The sequence below is a fragment of the Bufo gargarizans genome, chromosome 1 (assembly GCF_014858855.1).
Source record: "Bufo gargarizans isolate SCDJY-AF-19 chromosome 1, ASM1485885v1, whole genome shotgun sequence".
NCBI lineage: Eukaryota > Metazoa > Chordata > Amphibia > Anura > Bufonidae > Bufo > Bufo gargarizans.
This window is the reverse complement of record NC_058080.1, coordinates 574,418,204-574,437,020: the sequence shown is the minus strand read 5'-3', so window position 1 is coordinate 574,437,020 and position 18,817 is coordinate 574,418,204. Positions and strand designations below refer to the sequence as shown.

Below are 18,817 nucleotides of genomic sequence, written 5' to 3'. Positions count from 1 at the left end.
GCTTATAGTTTATAATCAATCATTTTGCCTAGCTGCAAAGGCAATATTCTCTCTTGGATGCACTGAGCCCATGATTACACTTTTAGGGTAGAAAAGTAAAGTTGCAAACATGGATTATATGTGGATAAAAAGATGGTCAAGGAATTCAAGTGCAGAGTCGACAGTGAAAATCTGTGACGTTGTAGTTTTGCAACATTTGAATGGCCACAAGTTGAGCATTCCTGCCCCATTGTACAGGGAGTGCAGAATTATTAGGCAAGTTGTATTTTTGAGGATTAATTTTATTATTGAACAACAACCATGTTCTCAATGAACCCAAAAAAAACTCAATATCATCGAAGCTGAATATTTCTGGAAGTAGTTTTTAGTTTGTTTTTAGTTTTAGCTATTTTAGGGGGATATCTGTGTGTGCAGGTGACTATTACTGTGCATAATTATTAGGCAACTTAACAAAAAAACAAATATATACCCATTTCAATTATTTATTTTTACCAGTGAAACCAATATAACATCTCAACATTCACAAATATACATTTCTGACATTCAAAAACAAAACAAAAACAAATCAGTGACCAATATAGCCACCGTTTTTTGCAAGGACACTCAAAAGCCTGCCATCCATGGATTCTGTCAGTGTTTTGATCTGTTCACCATCAACATTGCGTGCAGCAGCAACCACAGCCTCCCAGACACTGTTCAGAGAGGTGTACTGTTTTCCCGTCTTGTAAATCTCACATTTGATGATGGACCACAGGTTCTCAATGGGTTTCAGATCAGGTGAACAAGGAGGCCATGTCATTAGATTTTCTTCTTTTATACCCTTTCTTGCCAGCCACGCTGTGGAGTACTTGGACGCGTGTGATGGAGCATTGTCCTGCATGAAAATCATGTTTTTCTTGAAGGATGCAGACTTCTTCCTGTACCACTGCTTGAAGAAGGTGTCTTCCAGAAACTGGCAGTAGGACTGGGAGTTGAGCTTGACTCCATTATCAACCCGAAAAGGCCCCACAAGCTCATCTTTGATGATACCAGCCCAAACCAGTACTCCACCTTGCTGGCGTCTGAGTTGGACTGGAGCTCTCTGCCCTTTACCAATCCCGCCATGGGCCCATCAAGACTCACTCTCATTTCATCAGTCCATAAAACCTTAGAAAAATCAGTCTTGAGATATTTCTTGGCCCAGTCTTGACGTTTCAGCTTGTGTGTCTTGTTCAGTGGTGGTCGTCTTTCAGCCTTTCTTACCTTGACCATGTCTCTGAGTATTGCACACCTTGTGCTTTTGGGCACTCCAGTGATGTTGCAGCTCTGAAATATGGCCAAACTGGTGCCAAGTGGCATCTTGGCAGCTGCACGGTTGACTTTTCTCAGTTCATGAGCAGTTATTTTGCACCTTGGTTTTTCCACACGCTTCTTGCGACCCTGTTGACTATTTTGAATGAAACACTTGATTGTTCGATGATCACGCTTCAGAAGCTTTGCAATTTTAAGAGTGCTGCATCCCTCTGCAAGATATCTCACTATTTTTTACTTTTCTGAGCCTGTCAAGTCCTTCTTTTGACCCATTTTGCCAAAGGAAAGTTGCCTAATAATTATGCACACCTGATATAGGGTGTTGATGTCATTAGACCACACCCCTTCTCATTACAGAGATGCACATCACCTAATAAGCTTAATTGGTAGTAGGCTTTCGAGCCTATACAGCTTGGAGTAAGACAACATGCATAAAGAGGATGATGTGGTCAAAATACTCATTTGCCTAATAATTCTGCACTCCCTGTATATTGTATTGCAGGGTGCCTAGGGTTGCTACTTGGCAGGTAAAGCACCGGCCTAGCTGGTATTACTAGCAGGAAGCCAATGCCAGTGTACAGCTCCATTATTTGCAGGTCATTTTAATTAGTCAAAGAGGTATTAGATACCTGCTTGTTATAACAGCTAAAACATACAGATAAGAATCTAAGCTTTGAGTTTTAACTGAGGACATGTGTGAAGCCCTGACCGTGCTAATACTTAAACCTGGGAAAAAGCAGACTGATTGTGGATCCTACAGGACCATATCATTATATCCGCATTATAAAAATCCTGGAAACTCTTCTATCTAGAGTTCTCCCAGATATTATACATGCTGACCAATCGGCTTTATGCCGAGAAAGAGTATGGATATTGAAATAGACTTTACACCAATTTGACGCTCACTCATGATAATTGTGGTACACACACTTAGTTTTTATGGACCATGCCAAAGTCTTTGATTCTGAGGAATGGAGAAATTTATGGGCAGCGATGGGTCGCTTTGGTTTTAGCCCGATGTTTCTTGAATGGGTGCAACGGGGCACGCAAAAGGGATGCCCCCCTATCCCCTGCCCTGTTTGCTATAGCCATAGATACCCTAGTCATACAGATCAGGATGACTTAGAACATTGTAGGTTTAAAGTTGGAAAGCCATGAAGAACATATAGCCTTGTATGGAGATAACACTCTTCTTCTTCAGGACCTGCAAGCATCCCTAACTGAGATCTGTTCGGGTTGTTCTCTGGTGTCAAGGTTAGCTGTGATAAAACCCATCTCCTAGGTGTTGATGTGAAGGCACCAGATATCACAATCCCCATTTCGCTTTCTTGGGGAGATCAGACTGTATCTTGGAGTCCAAGTAAGTTGGCTTTTAGATGTCTTTTATACTGATGCAATGGAGGTCTCACCCTCTCACTTTGGTAGGTACAAAATTAATTTGCTCAAAATGAAACTGCTGCCTAAATTTTCTTATCTTTTTCATAACTTTCCTACTTGGCTCCCACAACAGTTTCTTTAGTGTCTCTACAAACATATATTCAAAGTTTTGTGGGCAGGTTCTACCCCTAGAATAAAGTAGGAAACCCTTTGCCTGCCGGTTGACAAGGGTGGGCTAGCAAGTCTTAATTTCTATCATTGTTAATTGGCTAGTCAATTAGTATATGCTCAGTGGTGGTTGACTGTCACTGACTATAACCCTGCTGTGCATTTAGAACACAAGGTGTTAGGCCTCAATAGACCTGTACTGACACTTATACAACAGGATGTTAATTTAGATCTACTTCATAAGAATCAAAGCTTTAAAACAGCTCTAAACCAGGATCTCTTTGCTAGTCACAAACAGCCCTAGTCGGAAGTGAGATCAGGTATTACCCGATTAGATTCTTGGCTTTAAAACAAAGCCATCATTGTTTATATATCTAACTGCTATACAGTCTGAGATATTCAGGTTCCCATCTTCAGCAGACTGTGATCTTAACAAGTGTGCAAGAGAGGGGGCAGTGGGGGAAGTGCTAACAGGCTCATGCAGTGCTGCAGCCTCTCCTGGTGATGGGTGGGGATCCGGATAGATTGCTGTGGACAGATCTCATTTAAGAGATGGTTTGATTTGACTCCAGGAGACAAGGGGTTATCCCATTACAACTAATTGGCCACTTTCCACAGAATAGTGAAATAAGTGTCTGATCAGTGGGGTTCAACCGCTAGGGGTCCCGTTGATCAGTAAAACAGGGGGCCCATGTTCCCATGCTTGAATGGAGTGGCGAACACGCATACGTGCTGCAGCTCCATTCAACTCTATGGGACTGTGAAGAATAGTCAAGTACAAGTGATCACCTACCTCCTGTAGTCCCTTAGAGTTGAATGGAACTGTAGCAAATATGCATGTCCACCGCTCCATTCAATCAGTGGAATGGGGGCCCATGTTCTAGTGACTGTCAGGGACCCCAGCAGACGGACTCCCGCTGATCAGACACTTATCAACTATCCTGTGGATAGGGAATACGTTGTTGTAACAGGCCAATCTCTTTCACATTCTTTGCAGTTGGAAATTTAAAGGCGCATATGCTTTCTGTTTACTGTTCAGCCAAAAAAGTGATATACAGCATAGAATGTACACAAACGCCAGATAGCAAATCTAGGTTAAAGGGATGTCCAGTGTATTGAGAAATAGGTACATATGTTCAAGCACAGTTAAATGAATTACAAAAATAAATAAAAATCTATTTACTATTTGCATTTCAATAAATTAGAATATCATAAAGTTAATTTATTTCAGTAATTCAATTTAGAAATTTGGCCTACTGAAAAGTATGTTCAGTATGTGCACTCAATACTTGGTCAGGGCTCCTTTTACATGAATTAGTGCATCAATGCAGCGTGGCATAGAGGCGAACAGCCTGTGGCACTGCTGAGGTGTTATATTAGCCCAGATTGCTTTGATAGCGGCCTTCATCTCATCTGCATTGTTGGATCTGGTGTCTCTATGGTGTTTAGGTAAGGCGAGTTTGCAGACCATGATTACTAAACCAGGTACAGTGGTCCCTCGAGTTATAATATTAATTGGTTCCAGGACAAGTATTGTATGTTGAAACAATTGTAAGTTGAGTAATCGGTTCCAACGCCCCTAAATGTCAACCAAAATGAGAAAAAGTGAAGATGTAAGAAAAATAAGCAGCTAACTAAGACAGATAAAAGAAGTCCTTACATATAACAGTCAGGAATAGCTGCTAACTAGCAACTATACAGCTATTTTACCAGAGAAGTGGCCTTGATTGGCAGTGATTGCCAGTTCGCAGTGTTCGCCGACGACACATGCGATCTGCCATCTTTATTCCCAAGCCCGGCGACGCAGAGGTAAGTCCTTACCTGTGCCTGCGCTGCGAGCCGCTCTGAAACACATGCGGTCACCGGGAGCAGGCAGTTCCGAGAACAGCCCGATGAAGGCTGTTCTCAGAACTGCCTGCTCATGGTGACCGCATGTGTTTCAGAGCGGCTCGCGGCGCAGGCACAGGTAAGGACTTACCGCTGCATCGCCGGGCTTGGGAATAAAGATGGCAAATCGCATGTGTTCGCTGGCAAACACTGTGAACTGACCATCACTGTTGTTTGGTTGGATCTGAGTCTGAGACATTGTATGTTGAGTCTAGTTTCAACTTAAGATGCGTCAGAAAATACCACTGCATGTTGAAAATATTGTATCCTGAGGAAGCACTGTATTGGTACTTTTGACAGTGTGGACAGGTGCCAAGTCCTGCTTGAAAATGAAATCAGCATCTCCATAAAACATTTCAGCAGAGGGAAGTATGAAGTGCTCAAAAAATTCCTGGTAGACGGCTGTGCTGACTGTGGAGCACTGAGCAACAGTCCAGTCCTTTTTCTCCTTAGGCCAGGTAAGACACTTCTGACCTTTACTCTGGGTCATGAGTGATTTAACACAAGGAGTGCGGCAGTTGAAGCCCATGTCCTGGATACATCTGTGTGTGGTGGCTCTTTAAGCACTGACTCCAGCCACAGTCCACTCCTTGTGAATCTCCCCCAAATTCTTGAATGGCCTTTCCTTGACAATCCTTTCAAGGCTGCGGTTAACCCTGTAGCTTGTGCACCTTTTGCTGCCACACTCTTTCCTTACACTAGCTTTCCATTAATATGCTTGGATACAGTGCTCTGAACAGTCAACTTCTTTAGCAATGACCTTTTGTGGCTTAGCCATCTTGTGGAGGGTGACAACGACTGTCTTCTGGACAACTGTTAAGCCAGTAGTCTGTCCCATGATTGTGTAGTCTACTGAAACAAACTGAGGGACAATTTTAAAGCTTAGGAAACCTTTGCAAGTGTTTTATGCTGATCAGCTGATTAGAGTGAGACAAAATAAGTCTACAATATTGAACTTTTTCCCAATATTTCAATTTTTTGTGATACTGACTTTTGGGTTTTCATTAGCGCTAAGCCATAATCAACTTTAAAAGAAATAAACACTTGAAATACAGTGTGTAATGAATCAATATAATATAGGTTTCACTTTTTGAATGAAATTACTGAAATAAATTAACTTTTTAATGATATTCTAATTTATTGAGATGCATCTGTAGTAACTAGATTGCAAAGCAGAAAAAAGGGGATGGGGTCTCAATATTTACAGATAAGATCAGAAAGGTGCAGGTCACATTTAAAGAGAACCTGTCACCGGGATTTTGGGTATAGAGCTGAGGACATGGGTTGCTAGATGGCCGCTAGCACATCCGCAATACCCAGTCCCCATAGCTCTGTGTGCTTTTATTGTGTAAAAAAAACTTCAGGGACCTCTCGTTTTGAAAAGGGGTATTTCAAACTCAGACATTTACCGTATATAGTATATCCATATAACATGGAAAGTGTGGGTCCAGAGGTGGAAACTGCATCTATTTGTAGAACAAAATGCAGCAGGTGACTATCAGTGCTCAGCTGCTTCTGCAACTAATGGAAGCTAATGGAGAAAGCACATGCACTGCCACCTCTCCATTTCCCACCTGGACATGGCAGCAGTTTTGCCAATGGGAACTGAGGTTTAGGGGACTTCAGTCTCCTAACAGGTTGCACAGTTAGGACTTGCATCTATCAAACATTTGTGGTATATCCTCTGTATATGCCAGAAATGTCTGAGTTGGAAATTGCAGACATTATTTTATTAATTTGTGTATTCATTTTTCTAATCAACAATAAAGTTTTATTAACTGTTCCAAATGACTCAGTGTACAGCAAATATATCTGGCAACTACTAAGTACAAATATAAATCCAAACAGAAAAATGTGGTGCAATGCATGTCACGAGGACAGGAAAACCAAGATCCGTAAACATTAGTACAAGTAGCAAAGCATACAACACCAAAACAAAGAACATTAAGGCAATTTGTGAGCAAAGAAAACCTACTTTCTTGTGCATTTAAAAACTGCCAAAGTACGGCAATTAAATAAGAAAAAATACTTACCAAAACTCTATCGCCTAGCTTGAGCTCTCGTTCTCCTTTTTTGACCGACCCAGCTTCAGACAGATTTGATATAGATTCACTTGTGGTTCGGGTGAGGTTACTTAATTGTGCAGGGGTAATAAACTCCCTAGTAGAGGATGAAGTACTTTTTAGAGGAGTTGCCAGAGAGGCTGGCACAGGAGACACATTTGTAGAAGACATGGAGGTTGGTGAGGTAGCTCTTGACTCAGTTTGGGTACCATTGGTTTCATCTTCCAATGGATTCCTTGACAACTTTGAAGGTCTAGTAAAAATTCCCCTTAAGGCTTCACATTGGAAATATCGGACACCAGCAACCGATCCATCGTTTTTACCAATCGTTTCATCCAAAACAATCCCTGCCCACTGTCCTGGAGCAAATTGAGTCTCTCCAAGAAACTGAATGAACCCAGGCTTATTTCCATTAACCCATACACGCTCTCCGACTCGGAAGTCATCTACAAACCCTTCAGGTGCTTCTGCAGGTGGTGGACTAGCTGGCTTTTCTACTGGTTTTACAGGGGGAGCTGCAACAAAAAGAGAAAAGCAAGGTATTAAATCACAATGTAATTCAAACATCATCCAAATAGTTACATGAATAAAATGTTTTATTACACTATGCTGATGTCAACATGATTTAACACCACCACCTTTTAGTCAAACAAATTTTTACATTTTACATTACAGCAGTTATAAGGACTGGAATTCAGCTTGAGGAGAGAATATTTAAAAGTACAAATATTGATTTTGAAAAACTTGTTTTAACTCACTTATCTAGAGTACTTTCTTTCCTTTCTGTGGGTAGGCAGCAGCTCATATAAGACAATCAAGCACTACAATGAGCTCTTGTTAACCCCTTCCTCCCCTGCACTGAAAATAGCTCCTCACATATAACCCCAGATATAAAGACAGTACGTAATGCCCCCAGAACATCTCCTTTGCCGAGAGGGACAGACAGAGAGATAGAAACTAACAATTTAAAAGTAGGGATGAATGAAAGGTGTCTAGACCACTTGACCTGCTTCGCTAAGAGATCACTGCACTGCAATTAGCAGAGGGGGATAGAGTAGTTAAGCTACTGTGCGTGTTAGTCACCACTGAATGCAAAAGGACCAGAAGGATAAACAGCAGGAGGCACTCACAAAGAGGAAAGTGTGTATATATATATATATATATATATATATATATATAAATATAAATAGATAGATAATTTATCTATCTACACACACATTATATATATATATATATATATATATATATATACACACACACACACACACACACACACACAGAGTGAGGAACAGAAGAATTTGAACACCCTGCGATTTTGTAAGTTCTCCCATTTAAAAATCAAAGGGGTCTGAAAATCACATTGTAGGTGCATTCCCACTCAGAGACAGAATAAAAAATAAAATTAAAAAAAAAAACAACACAGGAAATCACATTGTATGATTTTTAAAGAATGTATTTGTCTTGCACTGCTGAATATAAGTATTTGAACACCTGAGAAACAGCAAGAATTCTGTCTCTCAAAGAACTGTTACTGCGCCTTTAAAAAGTCCACCTCTACTCCACTCATTAATCTAACTTAGTAGCACCTGTCTGAGCTCTTTAAAGACACCTGTCCACCCCACAGTCAGATGCCAACTACTACCATGGGCAAGACCAAAGAGCTGTCAAAAGACACCAGAGACAAAACTGTTGACCTCCACAAGGCTGGAAAGGTCTAAGGGGCAATTGCCAAGCAGCTTGGTGAAAATAGATCAATTGTTAGAAAACGGAAAAGGCTAAATACGAACAGTCTCCCCCGAACTGGGACTCCATGCAAGTTCTCACCTCGTGGGGTATCACTGATGATAAGAAAGGTGAGGAATCAGCCCAGAACTACAAGGGAGGAGCTGGTCAATGACATGAAGAGAGCTGGGACCACAGTCTCAAAGGACACTGTCTGTAGAACACTACGCCGTCATGGTTTCAAATCATGCATTGCATGGAAGGTTCCCCTGCTCAAGTTATCACATGTTCAGGCCCATCTGAAGTTTTCCAATGACCATCTGGATGATCCAGAGGAGGCATGGGAGAAAGTCATGTGGTCAGATGAGACCAAAGTAGAACTTTTTTGTCTAAACTTCACTCGCCGTGTTTGGAGGAAAAAGAAGGATGAGTTGCATCCTAAGAACACCATCCCTACTTTGAAGCATGGGGGTGGTAACATCATGCTTCGGGGGTGCTTTTCTGTGAAGGGGACAGGACGACTGCACGGTATTAAGGAGAGGATGAATGGGGCCATTTAGTGTGAGATTTTGAACAACAACATCCTTCCCTCAGTCAGAGAATTGAAGATGGGTCGTGGCTGGGTCTTCCAACATGACAACGACCTGAAGCACATAGCCAGGATAACTAAAGGAGTGGCTCCATAAGAAGCATATCAAGGTTCTGGCCTAGGCAGTCTCCAGACCTAAATCAAAAAGAACATTTTTGGAGGGAGCTGAAACTCAGTGTTGCTCAGCGACAGCCCCGAAACCTAACAAATCTAGAGGAGATCTGTGTGGAGGAATGGGCCAAAATCCCTGTTGCAGTGTGTGCAAACCTGGTCAAGAACTACAGGAAACGTTTGACCTCTGTAATTGCAAAAAAAGGCTTCTGTACCAAATATTAACACTGATTTTCTTAGGTGTTCAAATATTTATGTTTAGCAGTGCAAGACAAAAATTCTTTACATACAATGTGATTTCCTGATTTTTTTTATTCTGTCTCTGAGAGTGGGAATGCACCTACAATGTGATTTTCAGACTCCTAAATGATTTCTAAGTGGGAGAACTTGCAAAATCGCAGGGTGTTCAAATACTTTTGTTCCTCGCTGTATATAATTGTATGCAATAATACTTCTTATGAAATGCCCTATTCATTGCATAGTAATACTTTGGGATAACCCCTTTAAAAGGGGTTATCCAAATTCTAAAAGATGCATTCTAATGCCTGGGCCCCTTGTATACATTATACTTACCTGCACCCCCGTCGCTCCTGATCCCTTGCACAGCCGCCACTGCATCTCTCCGTCGCATGGATCAAAACATCTGACAATGAAGAAGGGAGGAAGCCAATAGCAGGCAGAGACGGTGACCAGCCTCAGGGGGGCCTGCTATTGGCTGCTCCCCCCAGTCGTCGGATGTTTTGATCTGCACAAGGGGGAGATGCATCGTGGCTGAGCAGGGATCCAGGACAACGGTAAGTACAATGTATACGTGGGACCCAGGGACTGGTGGGAAACTTTTTAGAATTCGGATAACCCCTTTAAGGCTGCATGCACACACAGGGTATTGTGATACATTACCAGAAAAGTTGAAAAAATGTTAAACAAATCTCATCTATACACTATGGTAATTATCAACGTACATGGACATGAGATGCAGATTTTAAAATCTGCAGCACATCAATTAATTTTGCCGATTGTCGTTCCAATGTGAGGGGTGCAAAATATGCATGTGGGTTTGCAGAGGATCCGCCTGCGGAAATATCTGCCCGTTGTACCATACAGGCATCTTGGACAGCTACGGACATCTTTGTAGCAATTTTGTTAATTATTAATTTAGATGTATTTTTAACCCCAAAAACTATTTTGCAAATAGGTTTTTATTTAAAAAAAAAAAATCATTTTGGCAGCTTCTTTATGTCATAGTACATCGCTGGTGCAGAATGCCGATTTGTGATAAATCTGTCAGGCTGGCTATCTGACTTGCTTGGTCTCCGAACTCTCATGAGTGATCTTCTAAGCTGAATTATGTCCAAAACTAATTTGGTCATAAATCAGATTAGAGAATAGTCTGAATGATTTTCTTCACCTGTTCTGTAGTGAACAACATAGAAGCTGCAGAAGACCATTGACGTAACATTTTAAATATAACCTAATATAAAAATGTTAAAGAATTTGCTTTAAACGAATCAGGCCAACAACTTATTAGACCATTGAAGTAATAGTATCAAATAACCTAAAAAGTTAGTTATGGGTTGCAAATTTCTAGGCTTGTTGGCTACAAACTCTTTGGATTTGTGAAGAAATGTGAGTGTGCATGTGTGTTCAAATGCTTGTCAGCAATAATATGCAAGGGTGGCATACAGAAAAGGACATGGAGGAGTTTTTGTCTGTGTTCCCTTGTTGTACTAGCTGTATATGATAAATATGCATAGGATAATTATACCACACGTCAGCATCTTAAGGGAGAAACGCAGTCTTACCAGCAGCAGCAACAGTGGATGATTTAGCTGTTGTGGCTCCAGGCTTTGCTATTCTAGAAGGAGCTTTAAGCCCACTTGGCTTTAGCGAACTCATGTTGTCATTTAATATCTAAGGCTGCTCCAAACGGTTATCTTAATAAAATCATGGAGAAAACCTGGATTTTTTTTTCAACGCGACAAATATCAAACCTGCAAGGAACAACAGAATTATCATGAGAAACAGATTAAAATAATAACAAAAGTTCTGTAACAATGAAAGAAAAGTACTGTTCAAGTGGAAACATGTCATTCTTCATTTTCTATGCCGCATATTGGTTTTTAAAGGGTAAAGGCCGCATGACACATGCAGCTGAGAGCCCGCGGCAAAGTGTACAGTAAAACACGACTTATTACCCTATACATGCATTTGTCATTTATCTGCAATATACTATTTCACTATGCTCTCACATTCAGGTTTCACTCTGTATGGAGGAGAAAATAGGTTGGCTTTTGCAGTACAGCTGCTGTCGCTGGATAGACTTTTCTTCTTTTTACATTAATGCATAGCCTAGCCTCAATTCGATTTTGAAAATTAAAATGTAGGCATTCCTTTGTTACAACAAGGGCTCATTCAGACGGCCGTATTCTATCCCTAAAAATGCGGATGCGTTTTTTTGCGGATTAGATGCTGACCCATTCACTTCAATGGGGCCCTTTTCTATTCCACGGTTCCGCAAAACAAATGAAACATGCCCTATACTTGTCCGTGAAAATCAGGACATGGCCTCATTGACTTCTACGGGTCCGCAAAAATACTGAATGGTATCCGGATAGCTTTCAGTATTTTTGCAGACAGCATACGGCATACGGCCGTCTGAATGAGCCCTTAGGGTACGCTCAAAGTGAAAAATGGCAGTTTAACAACATTTTGGTTTGTTTTAACAGTTGAACAGCCATTTTTTTTAGAACCATTGCAGTCTACGGGTCTATTAAAAAAAAAAAAAAAAAATTAACAGGCCATGAATAATGGCCGTCAAAAAAAAAGGGCATGGCATCTGTGAAAAAACAGCCGTTAAAAATGTACTGTTTTGCTGTTTGTAAAGGCCATTTTTTCAAGGTCCTGCGATCGTAGCCTAAATTTCAGTAAAATAACGTGAAAAACTAAAAAGGACACAAAATAAATTCAATTATATGTATAATTTTATGTATGAAAAATAAATAAAAATCAACCCGATGTTGATGAGCTGCATACAGTCAAATATATATATATTCAGTGGCGTGCCTAGGGTGTTTGGCACCCGGGGCGAGTCCTTTCTCTGGCACCCCCTCCCCCATACTTTAAAAGAAGCACAGTAGTTTTGTACAGATGTGTGCCCCCTCACAGTAGTTATGCCAACATTATGCCCCCTCTCAGTAATAATTCCCAAATCACGCACCAGGAGGGATAATGCCATGGGGCTGTTTTTTTTTAGGAGTTGGCCTAGGCGTCTTAGTTCCAGTGAAGGGTAATCTTAATCCTTCAGTACAGTATATCAATTCATTTTGGACAAATTGTATGCTAACAACTTTCGGAGAAAAGTTTGGGAAGGGCCCAATTATGTTTCAGCAATGGCATGACTGCGCCCCACTGCAAACTCCATAAATGGCTGAGAAAGTTTGGTGGAACCTGACTAGCCTGCACAGAGCCCCGACATCAATCCCACTGAACACCTTTATCATGTGATTGTGAGCCAGACCCTCTCAGTCAATATGAGTGTCTGACCTCAGAGATGAGGTGGAAGATGTTTTAGCTGCAAGGGGGGGGGGTGGACGAACTCCATATTAATGCCTGAGGATTTAGAATAAATGTAATAAAAAGTCCTGTAGGTGCAATGTGTAGGTGTCCCAATACGTTTGTTCATGTAGTGCATCTCTGTGGCATTAGGAAACAAACGTGTTGCTGTTTTCCGTAGAAAAATTTAATGAACGTTTGGTATAACATGGTTATAAGGGAAAATAATAGCATTCTTTAACACAGAATGCTTAGTAGAAGGTCAATTGAGGGTAAAAAAAATAAAAATTAAATTAACTCACCTCCTTCAATTGATCGCGTAGCTGCCGGTCTCCTGTTCTTTCTTCGGGACCTGTGGTGACGTCACTGAGCTCATCACATGGTCCATCACCATGGCGATGTATCATGTGATGAGCACAGTGTTATCACCACAGGTCCTTTGACAGGTCCTGAAGAAAAAACAGGAAACCGGCTGCTACGCGATCAATTGGAGGAGTTAAAAAAATAAAATAAAATGAACCCTCAATTTACCTTGTACTAAATATTCTATATTAAGAATGCTATTATTTTGCGTGAAAATCACTGCTCATGTGCACAGCCCTATAGAAATGAATGGGTCTGGATTCAGTGCGGGTGCTATGCGTTCACCTCACGCATTGCACCCGTGTGATCCCAGCCTTAGGGATCATGCAGACGGCCGTTGCCTGGCTGGGCTCATATTGCGGCCCACAAACAGCGGGTCCGCGCAGTATATGGGCACCAGTGGTTTGTGCACAGCATCCCAGATCAAGTCAATGGTTCCGGAATCCAGAAAGTGCAGTGTTGAACTGATGCACAGAACTCCACAGAAGCACTACAGAGTGCTTCCATGGAGTTTCTATCTATGCCTCAGCACCGCAAAAAAATATTGCAAACACTACTTTTTTGCAGTGCAGGCCATAGGATGCGGATCGCGGACCCCATTCAAGTGAATGGGTCCTGCCTCCGCATGCGGCAGCCCTACGGTCAGTGCCCGTGCATTGCAGACCACAATTTGCGGTCCGCAGCACAGGCCCGGCCGGCACACATTCGTGTGCATGAGCCCTTAGGAGGAGATTTATCAAACAGGTGTTAAGTACAACTGGCTTAGATGCTCATAGCAACCAATCAGATTCCACCTTTTATTTTCCAAAGGAGATGTTGGATTCCACCTTTTATTTTCCAAAGGAGATGTGAAAAATGAAAGGTGGAATCTGCTTGGTTGCTATGAGCAACTAAGCCAGTTCTACTTTACAGTTTGATAAATCTCCCATTTAATTTGCTACCATCACCTCTGTTTGTATCATATTGGCGTCAGCCAATTGCCATGTTGGGCACTGGTCGATTGATCTGGCCCAGTTGTTGACAACTCTCTGTGACTCACTTTAGTTAATCTTTGTATATACTTGTATAAATATCTTTTACAATAGTTTAGTAAACTCTTTATGCACCTAATTTTTTCCCAAACTTCTGATCTCAGTTCTGATAATACAGTTTCCTATATACCTTTTAAGAAAAAGGCAACCAAGACCAATGCAACTAAGAGCCAGGAGAGAAATCTCCTCAAAAACAAGCCTGTGGGTAAGTTTTCTTTTATAAATTATTGAAAAGGAAATTGTTAGTGTAGGAATCAGTCAGCACTAGGTTCGCATTCTAATGCAATGTACAGGAATCAGATCTGGAGGGACTGATCATATTTATTTCATAACCTTAAAAATGTGTTTCCAAAAAAAGAAATAAGAACCCACAATGCATGCTAGCGGACTGTGCTTTAACCCCTTCAGGATACAGCCCTGTTTCACCTTTAAGGGGTTTTCCTGCCATTTATATTGATGACCCATCATCAGGATAGGCCATCAATATCTGATCGGCAGGGGTTCCACACCCGGCACCCCCACTAATCAGCTGTTTGAAGAGGAGGTGGTGCTCAATGTGAGCACTGATTCCTGTTCATTACGCAGTACTTTGTCTCAGAAGTGCAGTGTAATGACAAGTACTCTGTCTATTCACATGAATGGAGTGAATACTTGTAATTACACTACACCCCAGCTCCAAGAGGAGATAATGCGTAGTGTAGTGAAAAGGAAGCTGACTCGCATGGAGCGCTGCCTCCTCTTGAAACAACTGATCGGCTGAGGTGTCGCGTGTCGGACCCCCACAGATCAGATATTGATGACCCATCATAAAGATGGGTCATCTATATAAATAGCAGAACAACTCCTTTAAGGATCGGGCCAAATTTAGCAAATATGAAAACGTGTCAATTTATGTTGTAATAACTTTAGAATGCTTTTATTTATTCAAGCGATTCTGAGATTGTTTTTTATGTCACATTGTACTTCATGTTGGTGGTAAATTTGAGTCTAAGTTTCACCTTTATTCATAAATAAAAATAAAAAATACAAAAACGTAGAAAAGTTTTCAAAATTTGAATTTGTCTGCTTTTAAGACAGACAGATAGTGATACCTTATGAAATAGTTAGCCCCCTTGACACGGGTGTCGCGGGTGAGGGCCGGATGTGTTCAGGGTGCATTGCGGGAAACCGGCACGAGTAGGGACACAATTGCACTCAGTTTTGACTGTGATTGCGTTCCGTTCAGTTTTTTCCGCGCGAGAGCAATTTGTTTTGCACGCGCGTGAGAAAAACTGAATGTGGTACCCAGATCCGAACCCAGACTTCTTTACTGAAGTTCGGGTTAGGTGTTCTGTAGATTTTATTATTTTCCATTATAACAACATGGTTATAATGGAAAATAATAGCATTCTTTAATACAGAATGCTAAGTATAATGTCAATTGAGGGTTAAAAAAAATAATAAAAACATAACTCACCTCATCCACTAGTTTGCGCAGCCGGCATCATCATCTTTCTTCTTTCAGGACTTGCAAAAGGACCTTTGATGACGTAATCGCGCTCACCACGTGGTGACGTCAGCGCAGGTCCTGCTGAATGAAGATAGAAGGATCTTCCATCTTCATTCAGAAGGACCTGCGCTGACGTCACCGTGCTCACCACATGGTGAGCGCGATTACGTCAAAGGTCCTTTTGCAGGTCCTGAAAAAAGAAGAAAGAAGACTATGCTGGCTGCGCAATCAAGTGGATGAGGTGAGTTTATTTTTTTTATTTTTTTTTTAACCCCTCAGGGCACATTTTAGTAAGCATGCTGTATTAAAGGGACTCTGTCACCAGTTTCTGACCCCCACTTTTAAAAATATGGTTCTGTGCATGGAGCCCTTGTGATTACTGCCGCCCGCCGCCGTTGGTGCCCAGCTCCTCCTCTTTTCTAAGATCCTGCGCGTGCGGCAGTGTTCGCGTTATCGGGAGGTTGAGCGGGGAGGTTGAGCGAAGTGTCCGCGCATGCGCACTTCGCTCAATGAGGCTGAACGGAAAAGTCCGCACGGGAGCATCAGGCACAGGCCTGTGCGCACGCGCAGGATCTTAGAAAAGAAGGAGGGGGGAGTGAGGGAGAGCCGGAGGCGTATCTAAGTATTTTCAGGCGGCGCTGATGAGAGCAGAGGAGGAGCTGGGCACCAACGGCGGCGGCGGGCGGCATCTTCAAGCCATGAGCAACGCCCTGGGCACCTTAACAAGATGACTGACAGGTTAGATAAAACGATTTTTTAACTAAATGAGCCTGCAGATTTAGCTTATAACACCACAATAGTAATCACAAGGGCTCCATGCACAGAACCATATTTTTAAAAGTGGGGATCAGAAACTGGTGACAGAGGTTCTTTAAGAATGCTATTATTTTCCCTAATAACCATGTTATAAGGGAAAATAATACAGTGAATTTACTTTAATGGGGTCCGGGGTTGCTCATCCCGATAGTCTCCTAGCAACCATGCATGAAAATCGCACCGCATCCACACTTGCTTGCGGATGCTTGCGATTTTAACGCGCCCCATTTATTTCTATGGGGCCTGCGTTGCGTGAAAAACTGCAGAATATAGAACATGCTGCGATTTTCACGCAACGCACAAGTGATGCGTGAAAATCCACCGCTCATCTGCACAGCCCCATAGAAGTGAATGGGTCCGGATTCAGTGCGGGTGCAATGCGTTCACCTCACGCATTGAATGGGGCCTTATTGCTTCATTTTCCATGTCTACTTTTGTTAGTATAAGGCCCCAATCACACATCCGCAATTCCATTCTGCATTTTGCGAACCCATTAATTTCTATGAGGACAAGAATAGGCATATTCTATTAGTGCCGGCAATGTGCAGTCCGCAAAATGCGGAAACGCACATTGCCGCTGTTCATGTTTTGTGGATCCGCAAAACACACAAGGATGTGTGAATGGACCCATATTTTTGTAAAGGCCTTTTTTTTTCCCCCTGGATGATAGAAGGCTCAGAATATGAAAAGCAATTTTTAAAAATTGTCAAGAAAACTTTCAAAACTATTTTTTTTTACCTGTTTCGTTCTGAAGTCACTTTAAGGGGCTTGCATAATAAGAACTACTCATAAATGACCCCATCCTATTTATTTTAAATAGATAATTAGACAACTCCATCCTGTCATTACCTCCGCCATATTTGGTACTCAAATGTGCAGGACATTCGGACAGAGTGGATGGAGGTAATATGAAATTGCTAAGGTGAATACCCGAAAAGATATTTCAATACAAAGGTTTTGAGGCAGACTTGGTTTACAGCAAGTGGTCGTAAAAGCTCTTATAATAGGCCATTACGATACTCACTGACCTCCTCTTCAATCACAGGCCAGGGGGTTATGGGGGTACCCACTGACCCTTTTTAAGACTTGCATGGATAAAAGCAAACTGTAATTTCTTTGGGGATCACTAGCTTGATGGACTGAATAATATTTCTGCTTCTCCAGGCAACCAGACATAACCGTTGCGTAATGTATTAAGTTCTGTTTATCCCTATTATTTTACAAACTGTTAACTTGCACTGTGGTTATATGTCTGTATATTTAATGTAGTATTTTCTATTATAACCCCATTGTTTGAACGCACTGTCCTTTTTTTTATATTAAAACTTCACTTTAATAAGAGCCTTCTTGTGTTCTAACGATTCCATGACCTTAGAAGAAGCGTTACCTATATTGCTTTAGTAGCCTGTGAATGCTAACAGTTATAGAAAGTACTTAGGTGTTATTTAATGCAAGGTGTCTCGTCAGCCTGATAGGACAAGTGGTTGCAGTTAAGATTGATTCGTTTCAGATGACAGGGTGCTGACAGAGGGAGGTCCAGTGTGACCCTGCAGGCTGCCATCCTGAATCTAAGTCCCTGATCCTGACAGTATTTATTAGGGGTCTAGTGGGAATTTTGACTCCACATGTGCTTTGCAAAAAGAAATGCACAGAACATGCATATTAAAAAAATACACCACTCAAGGTATTTGTTAAGGCCTGGTTCACAGTTGAGCGTATTTGATATGGGTGTTTTACGTGCGTTTTTGTTGGACGTTTTCGGGGCGTATTACAGCACGTTTTTGGAAACCGGAAACGTGCGTTGTACACGCATTCTTGCGATTGACCACAGAGGCGTCCAATGAAAAACAGCCATGTCTACACTGAGGTATCGAATGAAAGACTTCCTGCGGAGCACCATCCTGTTCCCGTTGAGGTCTATGGGCACGAACATGCGACAATACGCCCCAAAGAAGCTCCTGTACTTCTTTGGGAGTAGGGAGTCTTACAGCGCGTTCGTACGCGCAGGTGAGAACCATGCCCATAGGGAAACATGGGTTTTCGCCTGTTGAGCGTTTTACAGCGCGTAGGAACACGCTGTAAAACACTCAGGTGTGAACCAGGCCTAAGGGGTGGCGTGAACATTTTGACACCACTAGTATTTTGCAGAAATAAATGCGCAGTGGGGGCTGTGCAAAGTGAAAACCAAGTTTTTGACATATACAGCATTTCAATATGGACATAAACTGCTGTTTGGGTACACTGCAGGGTTCAGAAGGGAAAGACCACCTTTTGGCTTTTGCAGCACAGATTTTGATAGATTGATTTACAGCTGCCATGTTGCTTTCGCACAGCCGCTGGTATTAGAGCGGTTTTCTGA

At 41.8% G+C, this 18,817-nt stretch overlaps 1 protein-coding gene across 6 annotated transcripts in view; it reads right to left on the bottom strand.

Moving 5' to 3' along the window:
- Positions 1-18,817, bottom strand: part of CLIP1 (CAP-Gly domain containing linker protein 1) — a 123,842-nt gene that overhangs the window by 90,702 nt on the left and 14,323 nt on the right. For all 6 annotated transcript variants that reach the window (XR_006387409.1, XM_044275728.1, XM_044275724.1 and 3 more), the window contains exons 2-3: positions 11,010-11,198; positions 6,756-7,300 (exon numbers count right to left, since the gene is read on the bottom strand). Coding sequence is in view for 5 of the 6 variants with exons in the window: in XM_044275728.1 (XP_044131663.1) it covers positions 6,756-7,300; positions 11,010-11,103 (639 nt within the window). In the remaining variant the exon portion in view is untranslated. The remainder of the gene's footprint in view (positions 1-6,755; positions 7,301-11,009; positions 11,199-18,817) is intronic.